General features: G+C 53.5%; 1 protein-coding gene across 1 annotated transcript in view; it reads right to left on the reverse strand.

Moving 5' to 3' along the window:
* LOC132385901 (murinoglobulin-2-like) overlaps window positions 1–16,402 on the reverse strand; it is a 100,438-nt gene extending 84,036 nt beyond the window's left edge. Inside the window, 5 exon segments of the mRNA XM_059958140.1 lie at window positions 2,459–2,479; window positions 3,271–3,323; window positions 6,346–6,514; window positions 6,721–6,904; window positions 16,059–16,402. Coding sequence (XP_059814123.1) covers window positions 2,459–2,479; window positions 3,271–3,323; window positions 6,346–6,514; window positions 6,721–6,904; window positions 16,059–16,117 — 486 coding nt within the window. The 5' untranslated portion in view covers window positions 16,118–16,402.
* Window positions 16,403–16,644: the final 242 nt, after the last annotated feature.

Consider the following 16,644-nt stretch of genomic DNA (forward strand, 5'->3'; position numbering starts at 1 on the left):
CCCAAACACCGGTGTTCATGGAAAAGCCCAAACATCGCTGTACTATTCCAGAGATGGGATTGAATTCTCCAGCATAGGCCCGAGCCGGGCCTTGATTTTATACCTGAGCTTCTGGAAATTTCGCTGGTCCCGGGGTCAAATTATAATCTCTGATGAGCGACGGTCGCTCTAATTTTTAATGACTAATATATGCAGAAATCTTATGCTGTGCATTTTTCTGCCCAGTAACGACGTTTGCGAACTGAATAGCTTCTTCAATAAAAACAGCATAAATAAGCCAGTTCTAAAATCTGCAGATAAATCACCGCAGCCTTCACGTTGTCAACACCGTTCGCGTCAGAATCCGGAAGAGGAACTGTAATTGTGTACACAAAAAAAACGATGAACGGTAATGTTTTCCCGGCGTATATGACGAATGAACTTTTCTCGGGCTTCCAGCCGATTAAAAGTATTGATTTTAACTGAGGTTTTGATGACTAAAATTTCCATATTTATCAGGGGCGATGCCTGGGCATATCTAATCAGGTGGTATTTATGCTCCCATCTTCTGTCCCTCCTGATTGGTTAGTCCTCCTCCAATCAGGTTAACGCTCTCACAACTAGTTTACAATCGAATTTCGTTTACTAGTGCAATGGGGTTTCTTCTTTTCTTGTTACTGCGTATGTTAATCAAAATGGCTTCTTTGTTTTGTTAAAAGTAAGAATGCTTCTGTGTTATGGTAACTGAAGCATGTTTGGGTTAAGATTACTGATAACGAGAATTGTATTCATTTGTTAACCAATTGGGATAGATGTTATTCTCTCTTCTGGGTCTGTAAGCCGTTGCTGGGGGGCTTTTGGGGAGTTGGCGCGAGAGGGTGAGGGAGAGAGAGGACGCGATGCTGTCAACTGGGCGACGGTTTCGAGCGGGGCTCCGAGGCCCGGATTTTCGGCGAGTAGAAGAGACGAAGACAGGCGTGCCTGAGGTGCTTGGTTGATCACTTCGGGTGGTCCTGAGCTGCGAGTCGAGGAGGTCTGAGGGGATCGAATGGTGGTCAGAAGACTTCGTTAATTGAGCTCCAACGGTTGTGCACGAAGTGGTTTGGACTTTGATAAGTTTTGGCGCCTTTTCTTTATTTTCTTTTCCTTCGTATATACTGTATTGTTATTAATCAATTAGTTCTAGTAAGATCTATAAAGTGAACCCATTTAACCGCACATAACTGTCTGTTATTTGGCAAGGCGGGGACATCACACAGCATCCGCCCAAGCTGATTATCCAGTTTGGCGGGGCCGAAGGCTGCTCCCCCTAGACGGAAGCGAGGTGAGCGAGCGTGGGGCGTGCCAGGGGCTACACTAATTAGATCGAGACCTTCGTCTCTGTTAAAATTCTTTCTTTTAGATTTATTGCAATGGCGTCCTTCACCAAGCGATCCCAAAAGCAAATGGCGCGCCACGGTCGTTTCCTGCACAGTGGGAACAGGCATCAAGGAGCACAGGAGCTGTGTTTGTTTGCGTTACCCGGAGAAATCGGTGGTATCAGAACATTGATTTCTCAATAGCCGTAGTATTGATCAACGATTGTGCCGCATCGATGGGGTTTGAGACCGCATGATGAAGGAACCCATCGAAACAAAACTAGAGCAAAAGAATATTAACAAAGACGTGGGTCCCGCACTGAATAAGAAATGGAACAGGATTGTAAACAAGATGGGAGAATGCAAACCTGATTGGATGAGGACTAACCAATCAGGAGGGAGGGACGTCGGGGGCATAAGTGCCACCATACTGAATATGCCCAGGCATCATCCCTAATGAAAATAGCAGATTTTTCCATCGAAACGTCGGTTATAATCGATACCTGTACCCGCCTGGAAGCCCGAAATGAGATTGTTCATTATTGTGCATGATCGTGATATGTACTTAACATACCAAAGAGGCAGAGGGTGACAACCTTTTATGTGTAGTTTGAATTTCGTTGTGCGCTGGTAGCAAAGGATGTGTTTGCGCAAGTATGCACACACCTTAGAGGGAGCATTGACCCAGCGTCAGATTCACTGGCAGAGACCCGTGTCCGGGCCTAACTCATCCCTGAGCGCTTGGAGCGGTAGCCCGGCCCTAAGGTTGGAATATAACCTTGGGTAGGATCACATTCGCTGACATTGACCTCAATCCTACCCTAATACGGTCTGGTGCTCCAGGAACAGTAACTGGGCCCAAGGTCCATGTGTGTTCTAGGCTGGAGTCAGATTCATCGATATAAAGCCGAGGACCGGCCCTGATCCGGCCCTAAGCTCCCAGAACGCTCCCTGGACCCAGAGCCCTGTATGATGCCAGTTGGATCACTAGCACAGGCCTGAGCCAGGGCCGTGCCTTATCCTCAGTTATTTGGAATGTTTCATGGGCCCAGAAATATGGAGACACTCCCTGACCTGGTGTAGCGTGAGGCCGAGGCCTGGATCCTGTTGACGGGACTCACCCAGAGCGTTATCAGCGGGTACTGCAGAGAGAAACGGAGAGGCCACATTATGAAGGGAGCAATGGAGGGGGGTGGCTGAAGGAGTGGGAGACGGAGGGAAGGCCGAGTGAGAAATGAAAGGGGTGCTGAGTGTGCGGAATGGCGTGGAAAAGGAGACAGAAGGAAAGAGATACTTAGGGAAGGACGAGGGGGGAGAGAGGGGGAGGGAAGCTGAGACACGGAAGGAGGGGTGAGGATGGAGACGGGAGATTTGGAGGAGCGAGTCTAAGGGAGGGGGCGACTGATGGAAGGGAGTCCGATGAATGGGCTAAAGTGGAGATAGAGGCTGGAGAGACGGAGAGGGTGACGAGGCTGGAGAAGGAGGGACGGGTTGAGAAAGTGGAGAGTGAAATGGAGGACGGGAAGACAAACAAGAGGTGTAAGGGGAGGGGAAGAAGATGAAGGACTGACCCCTCCCGGGCGGGATGGACATCACTGATGTCAGATAGAAACTTTCAGAGGGAGAGGAAACATTGGGGAAGGTAAGGATGGAGGGCGACAGGAAGTGAGGGGAAAGGAGGGGAGTGAGTGAAGGGAAGGGAAGCAGAGAGGGCTATGGGACAAGGAGTGAAGGACAGGATGGAGGCGGGAAAAGGCCATTCAGCCCAACGAGCAGGTGCAGGCGCCCAAGGCCCCAGTTGAGAACTGTGGGTCTGGACAAGAGAAGCAGTGGGGACGGAGTGGAGTGTGAGGGTGAGCCTGGAGGGGGAACGAGCGTCGACGGTGTTCGGTGGGTCGGTGAAACGCAGTTGGTGGGGTGGGCTCTTCCTCACCTTCTCCTCGGCCGGCAAGAAATCCTGGGTCAGAGAGACGACGCGGAACCGCACTGGAAGGCAAAGCGCAGAGTGAGATACCAGACGGAATGACCTCCGAACTCTGACCTTCCAAGAAGGTCATGAACCCATTAACTCCTCTACCACCCTCCTAACACACACACACACACATGCCGAGAGCGGCGGGGGCGTGGTCAAACACCTTCTCACCTTTCACCTCCTGAGACCTGAGGTCAATTCCTCGGAGACAGGAGGCTGGAAGGGAGGAGCACTCCGGCTCTCGTCTGCTCCTACTTTGCCCCAGTGATAACCTCGGTCAGAGGGTCATAAAGCATGGAAACCGCCCTTTGGCCGAAGATCACACTGCAATTCCCCACCCCCATATTGAGCTGGTCCTCTCTGCCTCCCCCCCACCACCCCCCCCCGTCCATCCCGTATCGCTCTAATCCCTTACTTTCCAACTTTACTCATACCATCGACCAGTACCATTAGGCAAGGGGTCCGTAGACACCAGGTTGGGAATCCCTGCGCCAATCCATTGCTATCCGTGTCCGAGTTCGAGTGCTGTTAATGTACCTGCCTCAGTCACTTCGTCTGGCAGCTCGTTCCACAGGCGGACCTCCATATCCATCTAACTTTTCCTATCCAGGTCCCTATCCAGTGTGGTGTTAATGTACCTGCCTCAGTCACTTCGTCTGGCAGCTCGTTCCACAGACGGACCACCATATCCATCTAACTTTTCCTATCCATGTCCCTATCAAGTGTGGTGTTAATGTACCTGCCTCAGTCACTTCGTCTGGCAGCTCGTTCCACAGACGGACCACCATATCCATCTAACTTTTCCTATCCATGTCCTTATCCAGTGTGGTGTTAATGTACCTGCCTCAGTCACTTCGTCTGGCAGCTCGTTCCACAGACGGACCACCATATCCATCTAACTTTTCCTATCCAGGTCCCTATCAAGTGTGGTGTTAATGTACCTGCCTCAGTCACTTCGTCTGGCAGCTCGTTCCACAGACGGACCACCATATCCATCTAACTTTTCCTATCCATGTCCCTATCAAGTGTGGTGTTAATGTACCTGCCTCAGTCACTTCGTCTGGCAGCTCGTTCCACAGACGGACCACCATATCCATCTAACTTTTCCTATCCATGTCCCTATCAAGTGTGGTGTTAATGTACCAGCCTCTACCACTTCCTCTTGCACATCGTTCCACCCTCTGAGAGAACATATTGCGCCTTGGGTCCCTGATAATTTGAGTTCATGGTTTAAGGGTAAAAGATACTGTTCATATTCTATACCTTCACAGTATGGTCCAGGTCAATTCTGACCCGGCCCCTGAATGCCCTGAATAAATAACAAATTTTGACCAGATGTGCTTGAAATGCCGTCAGCCTCTTCCCCAGTACCATTGTTACCGTGATACAGCCTGCGACAGATCTATTTAGAATGTATAACTAGCCTATCTGACATTAATAAATGGGTGAATAATCCTTAATTAATGTTTCAGAGATCTAAAATCCATTTCAATAGATACGGGTGAAAATTAACCCGGAGCAGCCAAAATGTACAAAAATTTGTAGCACCTGTACAAAAGTATATAATTTTTAAATATTTTCATTTTTGAGCATTTTGGGTCACTTGGGGAAAAGTCATCAAATTTCGGCTAAAAATAACGTTTAGCGTGTTCTTACTGCTGTCAAATGTCAAACCGGGTCAAATTTGACCCGAACAGTATGTAAGGGTTAAAGGGGGGAAACTCAGGGTGGAACGAGCTGCCAACACAAGTGGTAGTTGACAACTTCGATTTCAATATTTAAGAGGAGTTTGGGTTGGTACATGGATGGGGCTGTTATGGAGGGTTAGGATCCAACTGCAGGTTGACGGGATGAGGCAGATTAATAGTTCGGCACAACTAGAAGAGATTGTTTCTTATGACCTGTCCCTTATAACTCAATCTCTCGAGTCCCGGCAACATCCTCATAAATCTCCCTATGCACTCGTTTCAGCTCAATGACATCTTTCCACAGCAGGGCGACCAAATCCGAACACCGTACTCCAAGTGCGGCCTCGCCGACCTCTTGTACAACTGCAACGTGACTCCTGACTCCTGTACTCAAAGCCTTTCGAGGTCCCTTCTTTCGCATCAAGTTCCTGGGAACGGAATTGAGGGTGTTGGCTCCAGTGGGAATTAAGAAGATTTCTGGGACATTGTTCCAAGAATCTTGTCATCGTTCCACTAACCGTTGACCTCCTGATGATTACGATGCTGATTACCATCATCAACCCATTACCACGTTGAGGATGGAGATCCAAGATTGAGACCCAGACAAGATGTGGGACCTGGAAGGGGAGGCTTGTCAACGGCAGCGTCCAACTCTCGTCCCTCCACACCAGAGAAGTGAGGAGACCGAGAGGGGCTGGTGGTGTACACTGACAGATCAACAGCAGTACCAAGGGCTGATGGTGGACTATGGGACTGTTTGGGTCGGGTGAGTTTGGAGGAGAGGGAATGAACAATCTTCGGGCCTGTTTCGACCGTGGTATCGAGATACTCCACGGTTTTAGTTACCCCTCAAACCTATGACCTGCAGATGAAGAGGGAACCTGAGACAGATATGGAGTGCATAGATTATCTCCACCCAGAGAAGTGGGGAGAGTCTCCTCACACCTGTGACTGGGGAGATGAAGATAATAAAGAAGTGGAGTGCATGGACTAACCCCACCCAGGGTTATTTTTAACTCCATATTTTAGATGCGGGAGATGAAAATGAGGCGGATGTGGAATGCAGGGACTAACCTCAAACAGGGCAATGGGAAGCATTCCCTTACCACCCTGAACAGCAGATTGGGTGGAGGGGAAGGTGGCGGATGTAGAGTGCCTGAACTAACCACACTCAGGAAAGTGGGAAGTGTTCCCTCACACTCCCGATCAGTAGATCGGAGGACAGAACCATGTGGTAGATGTGGTCTACCTGGGTTATCGCTATCTGGAGAGCCTCCCAGTGCAGTACTGATAAACCTGCCCGTCGGCAGATGGCGCACCTGAGAAGGGTCTGTGTTTCGCCACTCACCTGCCTGGCCAGGTTTGTACACGGGCTTGTCCGTCTGTACGAATGTCAAGGAATGCAGTTTCCTCAGGAAAACCTTCCTGGTGACATTGATTGCCTCTGTCTGGCCGGATCCAATCACGGTGATGGTGGCCACTGAATCATCTTCATCCTGCAGTTCAATGTCCGGCACCTGGGCACAGAACAACTGAAGGTCACACGAAGGATGGTGGGAACTGTGTCAACACGGCAGATTTTCAGGGTGTAGACCTGTCCTAAGAAACAGCCGGTACACTTCGGCCCAAAAGCAGTGATGAGGGACGAGGGAAGAGTGAGGACCAAGTTCGTCCCGAGTTCGTGGCATCCTCTCCACCAACAACACCCCACCCCTCCACTTACCGTGAACTCCATACACCCATGATGCCCCACACCCGCCGTGTCCTTGTCCAGGAGGGTGGCGTTGATGGAGGCATAGTGAAGAGTCACCCGGAGCGATCCGCTCCCTGTCCCCGTGGGCTGGATCACGCAAACCTTCTCCTGGGTCCCGATCTGTATCTCCGACGGGATCAGCACCACAGCATGCCTGGAAAAGGAGGGAGATCGCTCAGAAATACTTGGGTCTGTCACTCACGATGAAAACCCTGTAGACTGATATATCCGCCGGACGGTGGGACACCTCGTTCCCCAGTGTGAAACTGCCTGTTCTCCAGACTGTGGTACCGCTGGCTCCAAAGACTGTGTGATCGCCTGCTTCTCGCACTGTGAGACAGCCTGTTTGTCGGAATGTGAGACCTCATGCTCCCTGTACTGAGGGAGCTCTTGTTTCACAGACTCGGACTCCACCCTGTAAGTACGAGGAACAGGGCGTCCCCAAGGCTGTGGGAGTTCCTGTTCCTCGGAATGTCGGAGCTCTTAATCCAGAGACTGAGACCGCCCGTTCCCCGCCCGAACCCCGGACTGTGTGACCTCCTGCTCTCCGGACTGAGAGACCGCCCTGCCCCGGAGTGAGATCGCTTGTTCCCCGGACTGTGTGACCTCCTGCTCCCCGGACTGAGAGACAGCCCTGCCCCGGAGTGAGATCGCTTGTTCCCCGGACAATGTGACCTCCTGCTCCCCGGACTGAGAGACAGCCCTGCCCCGGAGTGAGATCGCTTGTTCCCCGGACTGTGTGACCTCCTGCTCCCCGGACTGAGAGACCGCCCTGCCCCGGAGTGAGATCGCTTGTTCCCCGGACTGTGTGACCTCCTGCTCCCCGGACTGAGAGACCGCCCTGCCACGGAGTGAGATCGCTTGTTCCCCGGACTGTGTGACCTCCTGCTCCCCGGACTGAGAGACCGCCCTGCCCCGGAGTGAGATCGCTTGTTCCCCGGACTGTGAGACCTCCTGCTCCCCGGACTGAGAGACCGCCCTGCCCCGGAGTGAGATCGCTTGTTCCTCGGACTGTGTGACCTCCTGCTACCCGGACTGAGAGACCGCCCTGCCCCGGAGTGAGATCGCTTGTTCCCCGGACTGTGTGACCTCCTGCTCCCCGGACTGAGAGACCGCCCTGCCCCGGAGTGAGATCGCTTGTTCCCCGGACTGTGTGACCTCCTGCTCCCCGGACTGAAGAGACCGCCCTGCCCCGGAGTGAGATCGCTTGTTCCCCGGACTGTGTGACCTCCTGCTTCCCGGACTGAGAGACCGCCCTGCCCCGGAGTGAGATCGCTTGTTCCCCGGACTGTGTGACCTCCTGCTCCCCGGACTGAGAGACCGCCCTGCCCCGGAGTGAGATCGCTTGTTCCCCGGACTGTGTGACCTCCTGCTCCCCGGACTGAGAGACCGCCCTGCCCCGGAGTGAGATCGCTTGTTCCCCGGACTGTGTGACCTCCTGCTCCCCGGACTGAGAGACCGCCCTGCCCCGGAGTGAGATCGCTTGTTCCCCGGACTGTGTGACCTCCTGCTCCCCGGACTGAGAGACCGCCCTGCCCCGGAGTGAGATCGCTTGTTCCCCGGACTGTGTGACCTCCTGCTCCCCGGACTGAGAGACCGCCCTGCCCCGGAGTGAGATCGCTTGTTCCCCGGACTGTGTGACCTCCTGCTCCCCGGACTGAGAGACCGCCCTGCCCCGGAGTGAAATCGCTTGTTCCCCGGACTGTGTGACCTCCTGCTCCCCGGACTGAGAGACAGCCCTGCCCCGGAGTGAGATCGCTTGTTCCCCGGACTGTGTGACCTCCTGCTCCCCGGACTGAGAGACCGCCCTGCCCCGGAGTGAGATCGCTTGTTCCCCGGGCTGTGTGACCTCCTGCTCCCCGGACTGAGAGACCGCCCTGCCCCGGAGTGAGATCGCTTGTTCCCCGGACTGTGTGACCTCCTGCTCCCCGGACTGAGAGACCGCCCTGCCCCGGAGTGAGATCGCTTGTTCCCCGGACTTTGTGACCTCCTGCTCCCCGGACTGAGAGACCGCCCTGCCCAGGAGTGAGATCGCATGTTCCCCGGACTGTGTGACCTCCTGCTCCCCGGACTGAGAGACCGCCCTGCCCCGGAGTGAGATCGCTTGTTCCCCGGGCTGTGTGACCTCCTGCTCCCCGGACTGAGAGACCGCCCTGCCCCGGAGTGAGATCGCTTGTTCCACGGACTGTGTGACCTCCTGCTCCCCGGACTGAGAGACCGCCCTGCCCCGGAGTGAGATCGCATGTTCCCCGGACTGTGTGACCTCCTGCTCCCCGGACTGAGAGACCGCCCTGCCCCGGAGTGAGATCGCTTGTTCCCCGGGCTGTGTGACCTCCTGCTCCCCGGACTGAGAGACCGCCCTGCCCCGGAGTGAGATCGCTTGTTCCACGGACTGTGTGACCTCCTGCTCCCCGGACTGAGAGACCGCCCTGCCCCGGAGTGAGATCGCTTGTTCCCCGGACTGTGTGACCTCCTGCTCCCCGGACTGAGAGACCGCCCTGCCCCGGAGTGAGATCGCTTGTTCCCCGGACTGTGTGACCTCCTGCTCCCCGGACTGAGAGACCGCCCTGCCCCGGAGTGTGATCGCTTGTTCCCCGGACTGTGTGACCTCCTGCTCCCCGGACTGAGAGACCGCCCTGCCCCGGAGTGAGATCGCTTGTTCCCCGGGCTGTGTGACCTCCTGCTCCCCGGACTGAGAGACCGCCCTGCCCCGGAGTGAGATCGCTTGTTCCCCGGACTGTGTGAACTCCTGCTCCCCGGACTGAGAGACCGCCCTGCCCCGGAGTGAGATCGCTTGTTCCCCGGACTGTGTGACCTCCTGCTCCCCGGACTGAGAGACCGCCCTGCCCCGGAGTGAGATCGCTTGTTCCCCGGACTGTGTGACCTGCTCCCCGGACTGAGAGACCGCCCTGCCCCGGAGTGAGATCGCTTGTTCCCCGGACTGTGTGAACTCCTGCTCCCCGGACTGAGAGACAGCCCTGTCCCGGAGTGAGATCGCTTGTTCCCCGGGCTGTGTGACCTCCTGCTCCCCGGACTGAGAGACCGCCCTGCCCCGGAGTGAGATCGCTTGTTCCCCGGGCTGTGTGACCTCCTGCTCCCCGGACTGAGAGACCGCCCTGCCCCGGAGTGAGATCGCTTGTTCCCCGGACTGTGTGACCTCCTGCTCCCCGGACTGAGAGACCGCCCTGCCCCGGAGTGAGATCGCTTGTTCCCCGGACTGTGTGACCTCCTGCTCCCCGGACTGAGAGACCGCCCTGCCCCGGAGTGAGATCGCATGTTCCCCGGACTGTGTGACCTCCTGCTCCCCGGACTGAGAGACCGCCCTGCCCCGGAGTGAGATCGCTTGTTCCCCGGACTGTGTGACCTCCTGCTCCCCGGACTGTGTGACCTCCTGCTCCCCGGACTGAGAGATCGCCCTGCCCCGGAGTGAGATCGCTTGTTCCCCGGACTGTGTGACCTCCTGCTCCCCGGACTGAGAGACCGCCCTGCCCCGGAGTGAGATCGCTTGTTCCCCGGACTGTGTGACCTCCTGCTCCCCGGACTGAGAGACCGCCCTGCCCCGGAGTGAGATCGCTTGTTCCCCGGACTGTGTCACTGACTGTTTCCAAGACCGGAACCTCCTGTTGCCCGGACTGAGAGACGGCAGGTCCGTAGACTGTGATTCCTCCTATTCCTCGCATTGACAGACATTCCTTCCCCGGCCTGAGAGACCGCCCGTTCCCCGAGAACTTGGAAATCTGATACATCTCAAGGTTGTTTCAATTATAAACACCTTGAACCTTGTTCGTGCTATTTGATTTCTAGTACAGACAGCTATTTTGTGAAGGTTTGGAATGATCCTTGCACTGGGATAATCTGATGTGAATGTGGGGTGTCAGCGGGTTTGGGGTGCGCCCGGATCTGCATGTAGGTGGATTTGTGGCTGTCGGCAGGTTTAGGGGTGCGCATGGACTTCAGGATGCACACTGAGTTGGGGGTGAGCTTTGAGGTTTGTTCTTGCTATTAGTTCTCAGATGGAAGCGGGCTTAGGGTGAGGATGCACACTGATTTGGAATTGTGCTCTGATTTGCGAATGCACCCGGATTTGAAATGTCATTAAACTTTGAACTTTTCTCTTGATATTTGTTTAAAGTGGTTATTAAGACTGGTTATTCTTCCTCTGGGATAGTCTAATGTTCGTGTGTGGATGTCCTGTGGACTGAGAAACCGCACGTTCCCCGGACTGTGGGATACTGTGCTCCACCAGCTGTGGCTGTGGCCTCCTCCTGCTAGCCGGACTGCTACGCGGAATTGTGACCTCCTGTTCCCCGGACTGTTTGATCCCCTGTTCCCCAGACTGTTTGATCCCCTGTTCCCCGGACCTGGGTCCTCCTGTTCCCCGACTGTGGAACTGCTTGTTTCATGGCTGAGAGACTGCCCTTTGCCCGGACAATGGGACTTGCTGTTCCCTGAACAACAGGACCTCCTTTCCTCGGACTATTGAGCCTCCTGTAGGGTGGGAAAACTCTGATGTGGGACAGCCACGGACTGTGGAACTGCCTTTTTGCAAGTGGTCAAGAGGTTAAGGCTTCGGGCTAGCGATCTGAAGGTCGTTAGTTTGAGCCCCAGCCGAGGCGGCGTGTGCCCTTGAGCAAGGCACTTAACCACTGATGCAGTATGGTTGGACGGCAGCTCGCCTGGGAGAAGGAAAACTCTGATTTTAAAGCTCCGCTGCCTTACGGCCATACCCACCCGGGGGAAAGGCTTCGGGAGTAAACCCCGAGAAAGAAATCCGGAGCTGGGATCCCTAAGCCAGTTTAATGTTATTTACAACTCTGCGACGACACCGGTGCCAAGTTGTATCGGCACTTGCCCCTATGAGTGACGTAGAGAGGGGGAGAGGGGCGGACCGTTTTTCAAATCTTCCCGGCTTGAGCCCTGCATAGGACTCTGTCCACCGGTGGCGCAAACCCATGATCTCCTCGGATCGACGCCTGCCTGTGATGATGGAGTAACCTGTCCCCCGGACTGAGAGACTGCCCGTCTCTCTCTGTCTCTCCTCCTCACCTACCCCATCTACTCTGTACGCCCGCTTTCCCCATTCAGCTTTATTTCTGGGTCTTTCTTTCTTTCTTTGGGTCCTGACGAAGGGTCTCGGCCCGAAACGTTTCCACGGATGCTGCCCGACCTGCTGAGTTCCTCCAGCGTGTTGTGCTGTTGATTTGACCCCAGCACCTGCAGTGTACTTTGTGTCAGCTTTCTCTCTTCCTCTCCTGCTTCTCCTCCTCCCTCGCTTTCTTTCTCTTCCTATCTCACCCTCTATCTCTACCTCGTTTCACCCCCTCCCACTCTCTCATATATCTCCCCATCCTTTTCCCCCATGTCATCTCACACCCTCTTCCTCGTTCGCTCCCTCCCCTTCGTTCAACCCCTCCCTCTCTCCTCTCTCCCCTCCGCCCACGCGCTCACCCGCTCTCTCCAGTCTCTCGACCCCTTTCTCCTCTCTCTCCCCGAACTCCCAATCACTCACCCACTCTCCCTTCCCCTTCTCTCATCTCTCTCTCTATCCCGTCTCACCACCCCCCTCTCTTCCTCTTCCCCCCTTCTCCTCTCCCTCCCCGCTCTCCATGGTCCCAATGGTCTCTTTCCTCCATTCTCCCCCACTCCATCCCTTCCCCTCTTATCTTCTGTCTCCCACTTTACCTTTCTTTGGCCCCTTTAGACCACTTTTCCTCCCAATATTCCCCTTTCTCACCACGTCTCAACTCCCTCTCCACCCTCTCTTTACCCATCTCCCTCCTCCTCTCTCATTGACTGTTCTTCTTATTCTACTACTCTCACCCTCTATCTCACTCCTCACTCTCACTCCCCTCCCATTCCCTCACTGCAACGCTCTGACCCTATCCCGCTACTTACCCACTCTCACCCTCTCTCTATCTCTCCTCCGGCTCTCCTTCCCCTTTCTCCCTCCCCTTCTGTCCCTACATTTCTCCTCCTCTCCCCCTCTCCTACTCTCTCACCCTCTTTGCCTCCCTCCTCAGTTTCCCTCATTCCCCCGAGTTCCCCCTCTTACACCTTCCCACTCTCTTTCCCTCTCTCAATCCCTTCTCCATCTAGCAAGCAACTCTTACCCTCCCTTCCCACTCTCTCCTCACCTTTCATTCCCGCGCTCGGCTGTCTGTCTTTGTCTCCCCATCTCGCTCTCCCCTCTCTATGCCCCTCTCTCTCCCCCTCCCACGTCTCTCCATCGCTTCCTTTCCCCTCTCTCTCTCTCTTTCACACACCCCACGGGCTTTCACCCTCTCGTTATCCGTACGTCTCTCCCCATCTCTCAGCTCCTGTCTCTCTCCCTCTCGACACCATTTCAATTACTCTCTCCTCTCCTTCCTGTCTCCCCTCGCTTTCCCTACTCTTTCCCACTCTCTCTGTTTTTCTCTTCCTCTTCCGTTTCTCTTTCTCCTTCTCGCTCTCATCCTCCCTCACCTACCTCTCACAATCTTCCACCAAGCTCCCTCTCCCCCTCCATCTTCCTTCCCTCTGTCCTCCTCCCTCACTCCCCCTCTTTATCCCCTTTTCCTCTCCCCATCTGCTTTCTGCGCATTCTCTCACACTTCCCTCTATCCGGACTCTCTTCCTCCTCTTTCTCCGGACTCCTGCTGACCCTCGTTTTTTTTCTCTCTTCCTTTCCCTCCTTCTCTTCCTCTGTCTCACGTTCTAACACTCTTTCCATCTCCCTCTCTTCCTCTCTCGCACACTCTATATCTCCATCCTCGTTCACTTCCCTCTCATCCCTTCTCTCTACAACCTCCACCTTCCTCTCTCCCCAACGCTCTCCCACACCTCTCTTCCCCCTCCTCCTCTCGCGCCTCTCACCCACTTTCGGGCATCTCTGACTCGTGTCTGAACGAAGGCCATAGTCGGAAGCTTAACATCAAAGGATATATTTTGTTTCAAAAGAACATTCGGGAAGACCTTGGCGGCGTTGTAGCTCTGTTGGTAAGAGATGGAATTCCATCTTTATAAAGAGGTGAGATGCTGTCAGAGGGTGTTGATGAATCTCTGTGGTTGAAGTTAAGAAATTGCAAGGGTGAAAAAAAACATAATTGGAATCACATATAGCCTTTAAAATAGGAGCCAAGATCTGAGGTTGAGCTTGAAAGGTGTGATAGAAAAGGTATGTAATACGGGTAAAGCGCAAATTTAATGTGGGACTTTAATAAGCAAGCGGATTGGAATATCAGGTTGTTGTCGGATCGCAAGGGAAGACATCTATGGAAAGGATTTGAGATGGCTTTTTAGGGCAGTTTGTGCTTGAGCCATCTTAGTTGTGTAATAATCCACATCTTATTTGGGAGCTTAATATAAAGGAACTCTGATCACAATATAATTGAATTCATACTGCAACTCAAGGGGAGAAGTAAAAGTCACATGCATCACTACCGCGATGGGATAAAGGGAATTACAGATGGATGTGAGTGGAGTTTACCCAGGTGGCTTGGAGAAGGGTACTGGTGGGGACGACGGCAAAGCAGAAATAGCTGGTGTCTGGGAATAGTTCGCAATGCATAGATGGATATGCCCCACAGAACAAGTTCTCAGATGACAGGGGTAGGCAACCGTGACTGACATGGGAAATTAATGGCTGCGTAAAATCCAAGGAATTGGCATATCAGTTAGCAACACTGAGTGGTAAGATGGATGATTGGGAAGTTTTTAAAATCCAAGAAAAGGCAACTAAAAATGAGACGAACACAAAAAAAAAACTAAAAGGTAAAAGATGAAATATGAGGTCAATCTAGCCAATTAATATGGTGTAGGATACTATTTTTTGTTTACTTATAAAAAGAATAAAATGGACGAGAGTTGATATTGAACACTGGAAAATGATGCTCGAGAGTTAGTAATGGGGGAACAAAGAAATGGCAGATGAACTTAATGCATAATTTGCATTTGTCTTCCTTGTGGAATACACCAGGAGTGGCAAAGGTCCGTGAGAGTCAGGGAGCTGGAGTGAGTGCTGTTGCTGTTACAAGGGAAAAAGCGGCAAAGCAAGCTCAGACTACATTCAGAGTCCTAGGAGAGGATATTGAGGAGGTACCGGATGCATTGTTCATGAACTTTCAAGAATCACTCAACGCTGGCATGGTGCCAGAGGACTGGAAAATCGCAAATGTCACTTCACCCTTTAAGAAAGGAGGAAGCAAAATAAGGAAATTGTAGGCCTGTTAGTCTAACCACAGTCGTGGTCGTTCGTCGAGGAAGTAACTAGTAGGGTGAACAAAGGAGGGGTAGTGGATATTCAAACTTGGATGTTCATAAGGCATTTGATAAGGTGTCACAGATGAGGCTGCTTACAAGATAAAATCCAATGGTGTTATAGGAAAGAAATTGACATGTACAGAGGAACGGCTGACAGACAGGAGTCGGGAACTGGATATATAAGGGGCCTTTTCTGTTTGCCTGCCAGTGTCTAATGGTGAGACTCAGGGGTCCGTTTTGGGATCGCTACTTTTCAAATTCTTTGTCGACGATTTACCTTTCCTTTTCCTTGTCTGCACCTCTTTCGCACCTCTCTCTCTCTCCCACCCTCCCCATCTCCCCTCCACTCCTGCCACATTCTTCTCCTTACATTCGCTTTTCACCTCTCTCACCTAATTTCCCTCTCTCTTTCCCACCTCTCTCTCCGTCACTTTCTCTCCCTACTCTCTGACACCGGACTAACTTCTTTGTCCATCTTGCCCACTCTCTCCCCCTCTCACCCACTCTCACACCATCCTCTCTCTCACTCAGCCCTCTCACTCTCCCAACTCTCTGCCCTTCTCTGTGCTCTCTCTTCCCGACTTTCTCAACCCCGTCTTCCATCTTCTACCCCTCCTCTCTCAGTATCCTCTCTACTCCCTAGCTCCGCGCTCTCCCGTCTCTCCCCACACTCTCTCTCCCCTCCCTCTCCCAGTCGTCTCCACTCACCTTCCCTTCTCTCCCTCTCTCCATCTTTCCGCACTCTCTCCCTCGCTGCGCTCTCCATTCCCGTCTCTCTCTCTCCCTCCCTCTCTCTCTCACTCTCTCTCTCCCTCTCTCACTCCTCTCTCTCCCCCTTTCTCTCCTATCTGTCCTCTCTCTCTCGCTGTCTGTCTGTCTGTCTGTCTATCTGTCTGTCTGTCTCTCTCTCTCTCTCTCTCTCTCTCTCTCTCTCTCTCTCTCTCTCTCTCTGTCTCTCTGTCTCTCTCTCTCTCTCTCTCTCTCTCTCTCTCTCTCTCTCTCTCTCTCTCTCTCTCTCTCTCTCTCTCTCTCTCTCTCTCTCTCTCTCTCTCTGTCCCTCCGGTACTCACGGGAGCGCGTCCCCCAGTGCCGAGACCATTAAGAAGACGAGAATCCAGGCCAGCACCATGCCCGCACTCTGTCCCGCGACACGTCCACGGAGTGACCTTCTGTCCCCTGCTCTCTGACTTAAATCCGGTACAGGAGGTCGCAGGATTTCATCACCACCTTCGCGGTAAACATGTTTACACAGAACAAACAGAGTGTGTGGGGAGGTACAGAGGGGAGGGGTGGAGAGAGCTGTGGAGAGAGAGTGTATGTGGGCGATAGAGATTGTGTGCGGGCAAGAGAGAGGAGATGCGAGGGTATGTGCATGTGCAAGAGAGATTGTGGTGGAAAGAGAGTGAGAGAGTGTAGGAGAGAGTGGAAGATTGAGGGAGAGGCTGAAGGGGAGAGACAGAAGAGAGGGAGGGTGACAGAGGGGAGAGGGGAGAGAGCGAGAGAGAAAAAGAAAAGAGTCTGAGGAGGAGAGAGATAATTGAGAGAGGGCGGACAAAGAAGGAGAGGGGCCGAGGCAGAGAGAGAAGATAGAAGATAGAGAGGGAGAGAGGGGAAGTGAGAGGGGGTATACATATATACAGAGAGAGAGAGAGAGAG

The sequence above is a fragment of the Hypanus sabinus genome (genome assembly GCF_030144855.1).
Source record: "Hypanus sabinus isolate sHypSab1 chromosome X2 unlocalized genomic scaffold, sHypSab1.hap1 SUPER_X2_unloc_4, whole genome shotgun sequence".
Lineage (NCBI taxonomy): Eukaryota > Metazoa > Chordata > Chondrichthyes > Myliobatiformes > Dasyatidae > Hypanus > Hypanus sabinus.